The sequence below is a fragment of the Astyanax mexicanus genome, chromosome 7, assembly GCF_023375975.1.
Source record: "Astyanax mexicanus isolate ESR-SI-001 chromosome 7, AstMex3_surface, whole genome shotgun sequence".
NCBI lineage: Eukaryota > Metazoa > Chordata > Actinopteri > Characiformes > Acestrorhamphidae > Astyanax > Astyanax mexicanus.
Window position 1 is genome coordinate 55,699,362 of NC_064414.1, and position 15,964 is coordinate 55,715,325.

The 15,964-nt window shown below is 43.9% G+C and overlaps 1 protein-coding gene across 3 annotated transcripts in view; it reads left to right on the forward strand.

Annotated features, from left to right (window-relative positions):
* bnc2 (basonuclin 2) overlaps window positions 1-15,964 on the forward strand; it is a 313,165-nt gene that overhangs the window by 274,913 nt on the left and 22,288 nt on the right. For all 3 annotated transcript variants that reach the window (XM_049481634.1, XM_022666779.2, XM_049481633.1), the window contains one exon: window positions 4,661-6,960. In XM_049481634.1, the coding sequence (XP_049337591.1) occupies window positions 4,661-6,960 (2,300 nt within the window). The remainder of the gene's footprint in view (window positions 1-4,660; window positions 6,961-15,964) is intronic.

Here is a 15,964-nt window from a genome sequence, read left to right on the forward strand (position 1 = left end):
TACTAAAACACACACACTAACTAACTAACATACACACTGGTTTTGCTTTTCCCGTGAGGACCTTACACTATAGTATTATAGTAATATTAATTGTATCTGGTAAATATTATACCTAACCCAAACCTTAACCTCATTAATAATTTTATTATTTTTTTTTATTTTCTACTACTGAAGTACAATTTTTTGTAAAAAACAAACAAACAAAAAAAAAATATATATATATAAAGCCAGAAATGTCCTCACAAACCAACAATTCACTGTATGACCAAAAAAAAGACACCATGCCTTTAAAGACACTATGCTTGTGAGGTCCCCACAAAGGTAGCAAAACTTGCATGTGCACGCACACAAGCATGCACACACACACACACACACACACACACACTTCAAATTCTTCAAGTCTGGCCCTATTATGGCCCCTCAAAGGCTATTTACACAGTAACACAAATATATGTGCAAACAGAGAATTCGCTTTCATGCGTTTTAGCGTCGAAGGGGAAAGTGCCATTATTCATTACAGCCTGCCATTTTTCCAGTTCTGGGGGGGGCTTTTATTTTTTACGTATGAACTGTGGATGGGCCAGGAACCTGAGCGTGTATGAATGTGAGTGTGAACAAGTAGGAATGCAGGGAGAGAAAAAAAAAATATGTGTCGAAAAATATATATATGAAAATATATACTAGAATGCAATTATACATATTTATACAAAAATAATACAAAGAAACTATGAACAAAACAAAAATCGTTGTTCACCAGTATATGTTTTGATAATTAGTGATTTTTTTTGCATGCAAGTTGAACACTGCAATAAATACATTTTTAATGCAAATAAATAGTAAATAAGTATAAACAAAATGCAGTATATTGCACATAGTAGAGCACAGAGACCAGCAGTAATCAGTACACACACAGTTATATAGTATTGCACACAACTGGACAGTGATATAAGTGTAGCAACTACTATACAAGTATATATATATATATATATATATATATATATATATATATATATATATATATATATATATATATATAAATATATATAGTGAGAGAGTCACTGTTTGATAAAGATTTTCTCAGTTTTTTTTTTTTTTAAGAATTGCTGTAACACATTCCTCCAAAGCTTTTCGAAATTCTCTCGTTAAAAATTCACTTTCTGATTTTCTTTAATTCTTTTTTTCTCCCTTCAATTAAATCAAATGGAAATGCGCGAGTGCAACCCGCCCGGCCGTATAACATAATAGTGTGGAGGCTGAAATTTAAAGTCTTACCTCCAGGCTAAACTCATACTCTCACACAGAATGAAAGTGTAAAATGTTTTTAATGTATATTTAACAACAAATACCCCGGTGACTATTGATGTGCCGTCTCTGAAGGATTAATCTGTCTTCAGTTTCTGAGGGCATGCTGTTGTGAAACCACTCTGTATTCCCTCTCCTCTTTCTTTCTTCACCATATCTTTCTCTCTCTCTCTCTCTCCTTCCCCCCTATTCTCTCGCTCGCCCTCTCTCTCTTTAAACATTTATTCTCTGCTTGCGCCTTAAAGGCCCTTTCGTGCTTTTTTTCGCTGTTGGTTTTTTTACGGCTCTTAAACTCCAGAGTTGCCATTTATCATTCATAGATCCGAGCAGGCAGGGCCAGACGGAGACGGCTCTTGCGTCGTGTCTAATTGTCGTCAGCGCGAGAGTGGCTCCCTTGATGTCGCCCTTCTTCGGGGACGTGGGGAGTCTCGGAGGCCCAGCGCGGGGTAAACTGGAGCATTTATGCGAAGAGCAAACACTCGCCGGCTCCCCTGCCGCAGCTGCGACTGCCTGCCGCTCTCTGGCAGCGGAGCGAGAGCGGCGCGAGAGTAACGCCGGCAGCTCGGTGGCACACTTAGTGCAGCGTGGTGCAAAACCGCCGCTGCACAGTTTACGACATTTACTGTCATTGTGCACAGGAGACCTGGCCGGTAGTGGCTTAAACACTGTGACTTATGCCTGTGACTGGTGCTGCTGCCAGTGACTGGGGATGCTGCCTGTGACTAGTGCAGCCAATGCTGGTGCCAGTAGAGTAGTGGTCATTCTTTATTCTTTGCAACTTATAAGCCCATAATAGGCTTGTAATAAACACCTAAACATCACCTGACACCTGACCGCTTGATAGATCTCATCTTTGAACACTCAGTGACCAAAAGTAAAGAATTTCATTTTTAGATTTTTTTCACTTAAATTATACAGTAAAAGTAAAAAAAAAGTAAAAAGTAAAAAGTCCTCACAAACCGATACTTTATGACACCCACACATTTCAGAATCTCTGTGGCACACTTTACTTCACATTGTGCACAGGAGAGCTGACTAGTAGTGGCTTAAACTCTGGGACTAATGCCCGTGACTGGTGCTACTGGCAGGGACTGTCACTGCCAGTGACTGGCACCACCTGTGCTGGTGCCAGTAGTGGTCGTTTTTGCTCTTTGCACCTTATAAGCCCATAATTAGCTCATAAACACCCAAACGTCGCTTGACACTTGATCTCTTGATACATCACATCTTTGCATTTAAACACTTGAAACCAAATTTCAGTGATTTTTTTTATTTTCTACTTAGATTAAATTTTTTTGTAAAAAAAAAAAAAAAGAAGAACAAATGTCCTCAGAAAACGAAAATGTCTGGCATACCACTATGCTTGTAAGGACATTATGTTTGTGCTTGTCCTCACAAAGGTAGCAAAACATGCACAAACACACACACACTTCGAAATTTACTTATGCCTGTGACTGGTGCTGCCAGTGACTGGTGCCAGTCATGCCAGGTTTTTGTTTTTTGTTCTTTGCACCTTATACGCCCATAATTAGCTCATAATGACCCAAACATTACCGGACACTTGATACTGTACGTGTCTTGATGCATCGCATGCAACCAAACACGTGATGACGCATCTGTACCATCCTCACTTGTTGATAAAGTCCAGAGAGCGCCCGGCAAGTTCCTGGTAGGAGCAAGAAACAGAGGGAGAGGTGGGGAGGGAGGTGAAGTGAGGGGGGGGCAGCGAGCGAAAGCAGGCAACCCGAAAGGGCACCCGAGAAGGGGCGGGGGTCCGCCGGGGCAAAACATTGGGTCAAATATTTTGTGCATCGCAGTTGCAGGCCCAACCACAAAGCTAGAAGTCAGACACTGCCAAGATTCCATTCCCAGAGTCCCTCGCCATGTCTCTATATCTGACAGTGGCCAAGTGTGCAAAAAAAAACTGGGAGCGTTTTATTTTTCAGCGGTTAATAACACCATCTCCGAAAACGCCGGCCAAGGAAAGAGCTCCCTGGAAGTGGTGCTTATTTCTCCTCCCGGAGCAATACGGCTCTCACAAGATGGAAACTTCTTTCCCACGCTTCGAGCCCCCGCCGCGGAAAAAGAAAAGCCGAGGCCAGTCAGGGATATGTCAAGATTTACATCACTCCGTGTGCCCGCCCTAAGGCAAGCAGAGTATATATGTGCTAGCGCACGCATTTTTAGCTTGACACCATCCTGTTGATAAAGTATGCCTTCATTAATATTTAATCTGACGCAAGACGTGCGTCCTCTAAACTCCATTAACATAAAGCTTGGTAAATACTGATCCACAGCCTCCCTAATGAATGTAATGCAAGATTGCTGTCACCTCCAAGGCTTCTTCAAAGACATGCTTAAATAAACATGAGCTTCCTTATTTTTTACGTCCAGCATCGCTTCTTTCAAAACAAAGATTTTTTTCTGCCAGAATCAAACCCAACACTGCGTTTCCCCTCCTCCCCCCCTCCATCCATCCAGCCGCTTACCAAACATTTAAAGTAGGAAATTTAGCAAAAGTATTTCGAAATAGCGAAGTGAAACAGAGAAACAGAAGAAAACAGAGGGAAACAGAGAGAAACAGAAGGAAACAGAGAGAAACAGAGGCAAACAGAGAGAATCAGAGGGAAACAGAGAGAAACAGAAGCAAACAGAGAGAAACAGAGAGAAACAGAGAGAAACAGAGGGAAACAGAGGGAATCAGAGAGAAACAGAGGGAAACAGAGGGAAACAGAGGGAGGTGGCAGTCAAGGAAATTTAGAGAGAGATTAGCAATCCTTTTAAGGATTAATCTTAGTCCCAAACGAAAAAGACTTTTGTGTCTTTTGTAGATTTTAGCTTTGGGCTGAATGTCTGTCACCAGACGTAAACAGAGCAGGGCTGTTTTCTGAGTTCACGTCTTTTTCGAGATGTTTTTGTTAAACGCTCTCACTGCTAATATATCAACGTCTCACTCGTGATTCATGGCGACTCGCTAATAATAACGAAGCCCCAGCAGCTTCCCTTTGTTTGGTGTTGAGTTTATGGAGCGGCGCCCGGGTCGCCTCACTGTGCGGTTAATGGCTGCATCTGCATGGCTGATTAGGACTCGAGCAGGAGGAGGATGAAGCGGTGGAGAGGATGACGCAGCTGGAGAGGTTCAGTGGTAACCTCCATTATCTCTTCATGTCTTCATGTGTCGCTCCGGGGAAGCTTCCTCTCCCTGGCAAATCTCACCCTTCTCCTTTACCCTCCGCCCTCACCCTCCTCCTCCTCTTTCTCCTCTTCCTCCTCCTCCTCCTCCTCAGACTGAAGTTATTATGCAGAATCAATAAGTTTTTGTGTTTGTCTTTTTTTCTCTCTTTGATATGGCCTCTAGGATGCTGCAGGCAAGGTGCTGGACCGCTGGACCATCATGTCCCGTGAAGAGGAGATCATTACCCTGCAGCAGTTCCTGCGCTTTGGTGAGACCAAATCCATCGTGGAGCTGATGGCGATCCAAGAAAAGGAAGGCCAGGCGGTCACGGTTCCCTCGTCGAAGACCGACTCCGGCATCAGGACTTTTATCGAAAGCAACAACCGAACCCGCAGCCCTGGCCTCCTCACGCACTTGGAGAACAACAGCCCTTCCAGCATCCACCACTTTGAGAACCTCCCCAACAGCTTGGCTTTCCTGCTGCCCTTCCAGTATATCAACCCCGTCTCTGCTCCAATGTTAGGCCTGCCACCAAACGGGCTTGCCTTGGATCAGGCGGCGCTTCGTCTCAGAGAGCCAAACCACCCCAACCAAAGCGAGCCAGTGGAGAGCAGTGAGTCCGAAGTGTCCCTCTCGCCCTTTCGCAGCAGCCAGAGCCCCAGCCGAGGAACCATGGGATCCTTGCCAAACTCAATCGAGCCCAAAACAGAGCCTAACGGCTCCTCGCCAATCACCCCCAGCCCCGTTGCGCAGCAGTCCCAGCAACAGCAGACGCAGCAGCAACAGCAGCAGCAGACGCAGGTCCAGCAACAGCAGCAGGGCAATGCCCTTAACGACCACCAGACCCATCACCACTTTGTGAAGAGCGAGCAATCCAAGAGCATAACCCACTCTTCGTTCTCCTCCAAGATGCACCGCATGCGTCGCATGGGAACGCCTTCCCGCAAAGGCCGAGTCTGCTGCAATGCCTGCGGCAAGACCTTTTACGACAAGGGCACTCTGAAGATACATTACAATGCTGTACATCTGAAGATCAAGCACCGCTGCACCATCGAGGGATGCAACATGGTCTTCAGCTCGCTGCGTAGCCGTAACCGCCACAGTGCTAATCCTAACCCTCGCCTCCATATGCCAATGCTGAGGAACAACAGAGATAAGGACCTCATCCGGTCATCCGGCTCAGCCACCCCAGTCATCTCAAGTGCCAAAAGTGGCTTTACCTTAACCAGCCCTGGACGACCGCCGCTAGGGTTCGCCACTCCTCCTCTAGACTCCATGATGCAGAGCCCTCTGCAGAGTCCCCTGGTCTTCCCGTCGCTGAAGTCTGTGCAGCCAGTGCAGCCGGTGCCACCCTTTTACCGTACATTGCTTTCCCCTGCTGACATGGTGAGCCCTCCAGTGTCCCTGCCCACCAGTCCAATCTTGCCCACAACCACCAACAGCACCTCCCTCATGGAGCATCAGCAACAGATCTTGGCAGCAAGTGCCAACAACACCCATATGTCTGAAATGTCCCACCACCTCTCCACAACCCCTGGTGTGCCAGATCAAATCAACACTGACCCCACACCCAAAAAGAAGCCCCGCAAGTCTAGCATGCCTGTCAAGATCGAGAAAGAAGTAATCGACGTAGCTGACGACTATGACGACAAAGACGACGACGATGACGACAGCTGCCACCATCGCCATCCTTCATCCCACCTTCACAACAACATCAACGGCAACTGCAACAACAACAATAACAGCAGCAGCGGTCACTTGAGTGGAGGCAGCGGGCACCAGTCGCCCTCGCAAGACGAGATGAGCCCCAGCCTCACGTTAAGGGGTATGCTGAGGCCGGATCCCGACGATTGCCGTGGAGGCACCAGCGATGGAGGTACCAGTGAACTGCGATGCATGGATAGCTTCACCTCCGAAGATCAGGACCACGAACGTGACTTCGAGAACGACTCGGAGACATCGGAGTCTAAGATGTTTTACCGTGACGAGATGATGGACACGGAGGAGCACCGCAATGCCTCGGGAAGTCTGGACAAAGAGAAGGACGAAGGAGAGGAAGAAGGTCAGCTGCGGAAAGAACTGGAGGATAAAAGCCGCTCCTCGCCCTCTCCGCACCAGCCGGTGATCAAAATCAAAGAAGAACTCAACGACCCCACCTACGACATGTTCTGCATGGGTCAGTACGGTCTCTACAACGGCGGGATGGCTGCTGCGGCCGCCGCGGCCGCTAGCATGGCTGCCTTGCACGAAAGCTTCATCTCCTCGATGGGCTACGGCTCCAGCCCCCCCAAGTTCCACTCCCAGTCGCCCGAGGGCGATTTGTGCTCCAGTCCCGACCCCAAAATCTGCTACGTCTGCAAGAAGAGCTTCAAGAGCTCCTACAGTGTCAAACTGCACTACAAAAACGTGCACCTGAAAGAGATGCACGTGTGCACTGTGGCCGGTTGCAACGCTGCTTTCCCTTCCCGACGGAGCAGAGACAGGTGAGAGCATCACACGCAAACATCAAACACTCAGAGAGAGAGGCAGAGACTGTACGCTTTAATTATAGCTTTAGCTTTAACTCTCGGAAGAGAGAATTAGACTCGAATAAGTAGGTTATCGTACTTTTCTCGCTAAAGATGCTGTGTTTATTTTCTTGTAACTGCAATAGCCGTTAAACCCGTAGGTACACACACTTAGCGTTCAGGTAAGTCAGGCCCATCACGACCCATTTTCTTATTAGGTAAAAGTTAATTGCTCCCAATTTTATCTTTATCTGTGACTGCACATGTGGGGGAGAGTAATTATTACCTCGCTAATGACGTGGTAACTGCTACAGTATGTGTTTCCTGTCGGCGGCTGCGGCAGCTGCGGCAGCTGCGGCGGCGGCACGGTGTCAATGCAGGCTCAGGGATACTGACACTTATTTAATGCACTGATAGGCCGGTTACCTGCAGCCACTCACCTGTCACACGCAGGTAGACGTGCATTTATTAGCAGTCAACCCCCTGTCAGCCCGCTGCATTCATTAACACATCAGGAGGTGTGGGCCGCCGCTCGGTGCAGCTGTTAACACATTCTCGCCGAGCCTCGCCGAGCCTCACCATACACCTGTGCTCACGGGCGAGGAGACGACCGACCTTCTGACACGCATGATGTCAATGTCAACGAGCAAGCTGTCCCGGGAGAACAGCTTCAGAAACAAAAAACACAACGGAAAGCACAATCCTAAACCATCTGCGCCAAAATAAAAGCCTTTATTAAACACTGTGAATAAACAAAGCCAGTTACAGTAGGTGCTTACCACCCGATGTCTTCACACCGACAGATTTCCAGAGTTCTTCAGGTGCCGTTCTTTCTAATATTTAATCCTGTTTCATTTACTTCAGTCTGTAAACCCTTAGTTAGGTAGAGCATCACTCATATTTAAGGTTTAAGCAGTGCAGTATGTATTTCAGTAATGTTCCTTATCAAAAATGAAAGCTTTTTATGTAATGCTTTGTGTAATATCAGGCAGAAAATTGGCAAAAATCCTGTCCTGTTAAGGGGTTAACCTTATCAGACCATTTTTATCTTTTATCTCAGTGTTAAAAATAAAGGTCCTTTTATCATTCTTGGCCTGGTCATGTAGTAAACTCTTATACAGTTTAGAAAATGTACTTCAGGTGCCATTCTTTCTAATTTATTTCATATATTTCAGTCTGTAAACCTTTAGTTAGGTAGAGCTGCAACTCATGCTGCAGTTGCAACAGTGACTAAAAGCTGTGCGTACACTGTACAATATTTTTTTATCATTTTACTCATCTCCAGCTCAAACTGTACGACTAAATCTCAGGGTTTAAAGTTCGCAGCTCAAAATTCATGTAAAAAGATAAAAGAACCTTGCCTGAAATTGTGAGCAGGGGATTTTAGGATAAGAGATTTTAATGAAATTGAGGAGAGAAGAAATACAATTATTTAGATTCTAATAAGATATGTAAACTATTTTATACAGTACAGAGGACAGATGTGTTTCTTTCATTTTAAGCATAGTTTTAGTAGGTAAGAAGATAAAATAGTTTGGGCACATTATAACATATTTATATTTTTATCAATAACGTATGCTGTGGGAGCTTTATCTGATACACAAACAGACAGTACTAATACAGCATAATAACAGCGTAAAGACTGTGATTTGAGAAAGTCATACAGTTTATTGCTATATTTCCGTTCTTAAATTCTGTTTAATAATCTACTTTTGAAATTTGTTTTAGACTATCTGCCACAAATATCAGTTTCAGTTTAAAAAATACCAATAAATCAAAACACAGCAACAATTACGATTGATGTCAACATAAGACTAACGCTTGGTAAAAAAGTTCAAACATAAAGCTCAGTCCAATCAGTTCTCCATTCTACCCCACCTCTAAACCCATACATCACCCAGTGTCCCTCCCAAACGACCCCTCCCAAATTTGAGCCTTTTTCTTGTTTGAAATTCTTTATTTTTCCGGCGTGTACTTCCAAGAATTGACATTCACAATGTACATTTTTTCTTTTTGCTTTTTTTTTGTTATCACTTCTGATATCACAATTATCACATTTTTTATGCCTTCAACATAAAAAATAAAATAAAAAGACGTATGAAGAACAAGGAACAATTAACACAGTGGATGCCTTAAATTATTGTGCAGTAAAAATGAAGTAAAAGCAATATATAAAAAAAGGATATAAAACAGTTTTCTGTGGCACTTCTATTTATTTGAGTTATTAGGAGTGTTTTAAAGCCTTTAAAGTATTCCCAAAAGTTCCCAAAAATATTACAGTTCACAACCAAAAAAACCACACCCCAAACACTCGCCTACGACAACAGAAGCCCCCTGCTGCCGCTGTGCAGGGTGAGATGCGCGAGTGCGCTCTTAACCTCTTTAGCGAGAGCTGAGAGAGAGAGAGAGAGCGCGAGAGTTCGGCAGTATCGTCTTTACCGTATAAACGACATCCGGCACGGTTCCGCACTCCAGAGGAAGAGAAAGAGGAAAAGAAGCCCCTCATTCATCTCATTCACTCGTCTACCGAGAGCGATAAGAGCGATAAGGACCTGCCTCTGCTCGTCTGCTCCGGTGACAAGTGACAGTTTTATTCCGATAATAAAGATCGAGAGCTTGTGCGTAAGTGTGCGCGAGTGTGTGAGTGTGTATTAGTATGTGTCCTCCCCCGCTTCACTGTAATTTGCAAACAAAAGCCTCTCAGAGGTGCTCTGAGGCTGTTCTGCCTTCCGTATACAAGCGTTCAGGCATCCAGGCATCCCTCCCTCCCTCTCTCTATCCCTCCGTCTCTCTCTCTCTTTCTCTCTCTCTATCTATCTCCGCTCTCTCTCTCTCTCTCGGAAATGAGCGTTTATTAAGTTCCTGAGCACGGTGGCATCTGTTCCCAGCCGTGTTCCTTCATTAGCGCACTGTAAACAGCGGCGGCGGCGCAGTGCCGGGAACGGCAGGTGGAGGGATGTTCGTACGCTTTTCTCGTTCTCGTGCCGCAGAGGTGCAAGCGTTCCTCCTCTCCCGGTGCAGCTGTGCCGGCTGCGGAGGTGTGTGTGTGCACATAAGTGTGTGTGTGTGTGTGTGTGACAGGCGGCGTTATTGAAGGTGCTCTGAACGTGCTGCTTTTGACAAGGCCGCGGGGACCCGGTGCCCCGAGGCATCAGCAGCCCTGCTGTCTCATTCGCAAATGAAGAGACACGCAAATAGGGCACACATCCTGACAGATGCACCCAAACACACACTCTCGTACACACACACTCCGGCACACACACACACACACACAGTCATGCATTAACAAAGAGGTGCGCACACAAAGATCAGTAGGCATACAAATGTACATTTACAAACGCAAAAACTATAGGGGATAACTGACAGCCCTGCTGACACTCGCATCAGCGTTCGCTAATTGTCCTGAGGGGACGTCATCCGACGCAGACAGACAGGTTTAAAATTAGAGAGAGCGAGACGTTCTGTACTCTCAGAGAAAGAAAGAATAAAAGAAAGAGAAAGAAAGAGAGAGAGAACGACAGAGAGATAACCATGGCCTGGTCCGATCGTGATCTGATCATCGTAAGATAGACTGATATGTTTCACAGGATGTCCTAATCAGAGGGGCACATTTTAACCCCATTGATTTAACCCTTTGAACTCTGGGCTGTTTTTGTGTGTTTTTTTGTCTCCGTTTTAGTTTTCAGTTCCTCTTTCAGGTCTTATAACACAGTAATTATATCAGACAGACACATGCCCTGATCTCTTTTACTCCAGAAGACATACAGCTGCTCAAAAATATAATCATTTAAAATGGAAAAGGAAGCAGAATCGTTATATTTTCCTGGAACTGATCATGTTTTGGTCCAAAAAAAGTTTTTTCACTTATTTTTGAATGTATAAACTTTAAATATATTCACACCTAAGCTAACTTTTCAAAAATGGTTAGACTAGAGTGTTTATGAGTTTAAAAAGCATAAGAATATTGATTATTATAGTTCATTACATGGCTTATTAATTATTACTTTGACAAAATAAATGGAGATACAGCATCGGGTGGAGTTATATATTTTTCTTGATAATCAATAATCACACCTCTAGGATACATGTAGATACTAAAAACCTAAAGACACTCAGAGCAGCCTATACCTTTCAGTATTTTAATCAGGACACACAAAGAAAACTAAATATGAAAATTTTAACTTTTTAGTCTAAATAAATAAAAATAAAAAGTTTAGTGCAAAATAACTACTTAGTAAAAATGTGCAAGTAAAATAAAAACTGTATAAAGTAGTGCGCACACCATACCTAGCTTTAGTTTGAGTAAAGCAGGTAGTTTCACACTTTTGAGTCTTTATTTACTGATATTATTTGGTTTGAAACATCATATAAATGTGTTTGAAGCACTAAAGGTAAATAATATTGGTTGGGGAAGGAGATTTTTCACTTTTTTAGGTGTTTTTCTCTCAATGGGTTTCTTGTAGATTTAGCTTTACCGCACTGGGATATGATCACTATTTTTAGAAAGAGTAAGCTCCGCCCTTTATATAACCATATATGGATTACATATATTAAGCTGAGAACACATGGTGTGATTTTTTTGACGTAAAATCCGTCCGTATAGAGTTCCAAGGGTTCTGTAAGTAAGTGAGTAAGCAAAATGTATTTATAAAGCACCTTTTATATGACAGAGACACAAAGTGCTTTACAATAAAATAATTAAAACATAAAACTGTACATAAATAATGATAAAATAAATAAAACACAGCACATTCAAACCACAGAAATTAGGCACATTTCCCATGATTACTCCTGAAAGCCAAAAAGTAAAAGTTGGTTTTTAAACGTTTTTTTTTTTTTTTAAACAGATTCTGATATCTAAAGGAAGGCTGTTCTATAATTTAGGAGCAGAAACACAGAGAAGTGTGTGAATCCCCTTTTATTTCAGTTTAGTTCTACAAAAACCAAAGTCACTTGTTAGAGAATCTCAGAGACCTGTTAGTCATAAGGCTTTAAAATTAGAGAGAGGTTTAAAATTAGAGAGCGAGGCGTTCTGTACGCTCAGAAAAAAGAGAGAAAGAAAGAGAAAAAGAACGAATCACTTATTGGTCTGATCACGGTCTGATTATCGTAGTTTTGATACAGTTCATAATAGACTGATATGTTTCACAGGGCCCAATTTTTAATTTTAGTAGGTAAGTAATTTTTATTTATATAGCACTTTTCTAAGACACAAATTCCTTTATAATAAAATAAATTAAACATAATACATAAATAATGATAAAGTAAATAAATAAATAACAAATAAAACAGCACATTCAAACCACAGAAATTAGGCACATTTTCCCAAATTACCTCTTAAAAGACAAAAAGTAAAAGTTGTTTTTTTAAACTGATATCTGATATCTAAAAAAAAGACTTTTCCATAATTTAAGAGCAGAAACACAGAGAAGTGTGTAAATCTCCCTTTCCTTTCAGTTTAGTTCTAGCGAAAACCAAAAGTCACTTGTTAGAGAATCTCAGAGACCCGTTAGGCATAAGGCTTTAAAATTAGAGAGCGAGGCGTTCTGTACGCTCAGAAAAAAGAGAGAGAGAAAGAAGGAGAGAAAACCATGGATTGGTCTCTGATCGTGGTCTGATTATCGCAGGATTTATACAGATCATACTAGACCAATACGTTTCACAGAATGTCCTAATCGTAGGGCTCATTTTTTAAATTTTAGTAAGTAAGTAAGTCATTTTTATTTATATAGCACTTTTCTAAAATAGAGCCACAAATTCCTTTACAATAAAATAATTAAAACACGACACATAAATAATGGTAAAATAAATAAATAAATAAATAATCAATAAAACAGCACATTCAAATCACAGAAATTAGGCACATTTTCCAAATTACCTCTTAAAAGCCAAAAAGTAAAAGTTGTTTTTTAAAGGTTTTTAGTAATTTAGGAGCAGAAACACAGAGAAGTGTGTGAATCTCCCTTTCGTTTCAGTTTAGTTTTAGGGAAAATCGAAACTTGGAGAAAGACCTGTTGGTCATAAGGGGAACCAGCAGGCAGGAAGACAGGTTTAAAATTAGAGAGCGAGACGTTATGTCCGCTCAGAAAAAAGAAAGAGAGAAAGAAAGAAAGAGTGAATCACAGATTGGTCTGATTATGATCTGATTATTGTAGGATTACCACCCACAGTGGACAGCACATACCGTGGGTGGTAATGATGACCCTACATCCTAACACTTAACCAAGGTGCCAAAAACGTTTTTTTTACGTAATGTCATAAAATAACAATTTTAAGTTTCGTTATAAAAACAGGTCCTCAGGGACGTCCAGATGGTTCACATTTCTAGTATCTTGCCAGTTGCATCAGTTTTGTAGATGTTCCTAAAGAAACGCCGTCCTCGAGAACCCTCAGGAAAGTGCGAATTAAACATCGTAAATTAAAAGTTACGCTGTTTTTAGACGTTTTTACGGGTAGAGTAAATTCTGCGACGCTCTTTTTTGTGGAGGTTCTGTGAGGTTCTGCTGTTTGTGCTGCTGCTGCTGCAGCTTCCTAATGTTCCTTCTGGAAACACTTAGCAGCACAGAAATCCATTAGCTCAAATGGAGGGGGAGATTCCTGCCAGAGGCGCCGGGGGGAAAGGTGGGCTCTGCATGGTGGCTACTGTAATCAGCACGTTCGGGCCGGCTCTTCGGGACAGCGGGGGAAGCAGCGATCGTTAGGTTATTGGCTGATTGATGCCTGCGACGCAGGAGCGTGATAACCTGCGCTTCACGAGGAGAGACGCCGCACGCTGCACTTGATGATACACTGCGGTGAATTGGCCTGTATTTACTATTTCCTCTGAACAGACTCGCAGATGCTCGGGCCGCTCTGCCGGAGCTCTGCCGGAGCTCTGCTGGTGCTGTATTTACTGTATCCTCTAAACAGACAAAGAACTATTCGTGACGGTCTGTTTCTGTACTGCGCTGTATTTGTTTTATTTGCAGTATCCTTTAAATAGACAGACAGATATTCAGTCCACTCTGTTGATGCAATGCCTAGTATTTACTGTATCGTTTAAGCAGACAAACAACACCGGCCCAGTGTTTTACTGAGCTGTATTTGCTTTATCCTAAAAACAAACAGACTAACAACTATTCGGGCCGGTCTGTTGGTGTAACGCACTGTATTTACTGTATCCTGCAAATACAGTTTTTGTACTGCGCTGTATTTGTTGTATTCACCAAACTAACAGACAAACAAACAGCTATTTGGGCCGGTCTGTCAGTGAACTACACTGTGTTTGTTACATCCTAAAAACAAAAATCAAACAAACAGCTATTCGGGCTGATCCAGTGTTATACTGCACTGTATTTGCTTTTTTTCTTCAAACAAACAAACAAACAAACAAACAAAAAAACAACTATTTGGGCCAGTCTGTCGGTGTACTACACTGTATTTGCTGCATCCTAAAACAATCAAACAAACAGCTATTCGGGCCGATCCATTGTTGTACTGAGCTGTATTTGTTTTTTTTCTTCAAACATAGAAACAAACAAGCAAACAATAATCTATTTGGGCCAGTCTGGCATTTTACTACACTGTATTTGTTGTATCCTCCACACTAGCAATCAAACAAACAAACAAACAGATTTTTGGGCCGGTCTGCCAGTGTACTGCACTGTATTTGCTGTATCCTTCAAACAAACTAGCAATCAAACAAACAAACAACTAATCGGGCCGGTCTGGTGTTGTACTGACTGTACTTTATTTATTGTATTGATTGTATACAGTGTACTGCACTGTATTTGCTGCATCCTTCAAACAAACACAATCAGCTCAACAACTGTTTGGGCCGGTCTGTTTATGTACGGTGCTGTATTTGTATTTACAGACACTGAGACAGACAGACAGACAGACAGACAGTCAGTGCTTCTGATATTATACAGTAATACAGTTCAGTACAGCGTGGCGTATCATCACAAACGTCCGTACGTCGTTTTCACCGGCGCGGTGCTCGGGCCGAGCAGCTCGGGTCAGAGGTGTGTGTGACGGTTTGACTCCGGCGCTCAGAGCAGGACTGTATAAATTCCTCAGGAGAAACCTAAAAGCTTTCCCATATGTAGAGAAGAGAGCAGAGCCGAGAGGACGAGCCGCCGCTGTGAGCTCTCGCAGCCCCTCACTCTCTCGCAGCCCTCATTCTCTCGCAGCTCCTCATCCTCTCACAGCCCCTTATTCTCTTACAGCCCCTCGCACTCACAGCCTCACTCTCGCAGCCCCTCTCTCTATCTCTCGCAGCCCCTCTCTCTATCTCTTGCAGCCCCTCTCTTTAGCTCTCACAGCCCCTCTCTCTATCTCTCGCAGCCCCTCTCTCTATCTCTCGCAGCCCCTCTCTCTATCTCTTGCAGCCCCTCTCTTTAGCTCTCACAGCCCCTCTCTCTATCTCTCGCAGCCCCTCTCTCTAGCTCTCACAAACCCTCGCTCTCGCAGCCCCTCTCTCTATCTCTCGCAGCCCCTCGCCCTTGCTGCCCCTCGCTCTTGCAGCCCCTCGCTCTTGCAGCCCCTCGCTCTTGCAGCCCCTCGCTCTTGCAGCCCCTCGCTCTTTCGCAACCCCTCCCTCTCTCACAGCCCCTCGCTTTCTCGCAGACCTCTCTCTCTATCTCTCACAGCCCCTCTCTCTAGCTCTCACAGCCCCTCTCTCTATCTCTCATAGCCCCTCTCTCTAGCTCTCGCAGCCCCTCTCTCTAGCTCTCACAGCCCCTCTCTCTATCTCTCACAGCCCCTCTCTCTAGCTCTCGCAGCCCCTCTCTCTAGCTCTCACAGCCCCTCTCTCTAGCTCTCACAGCCCCTCTCTCTAGCTCTCACAGCCCCTCTCTCTATCTCTCATAGCCCCTCTCTCTATCTCTTGCAGCCCCTCTCTCTAGCTCTCACAGCCCCTCTCTCTAGCTCTCGCAGCCCCTCGCTCTCACAGCCCCTTGCTCTAGCTATCGCAGCCCCTCTCTCTAGCTCTCGCAGCCCC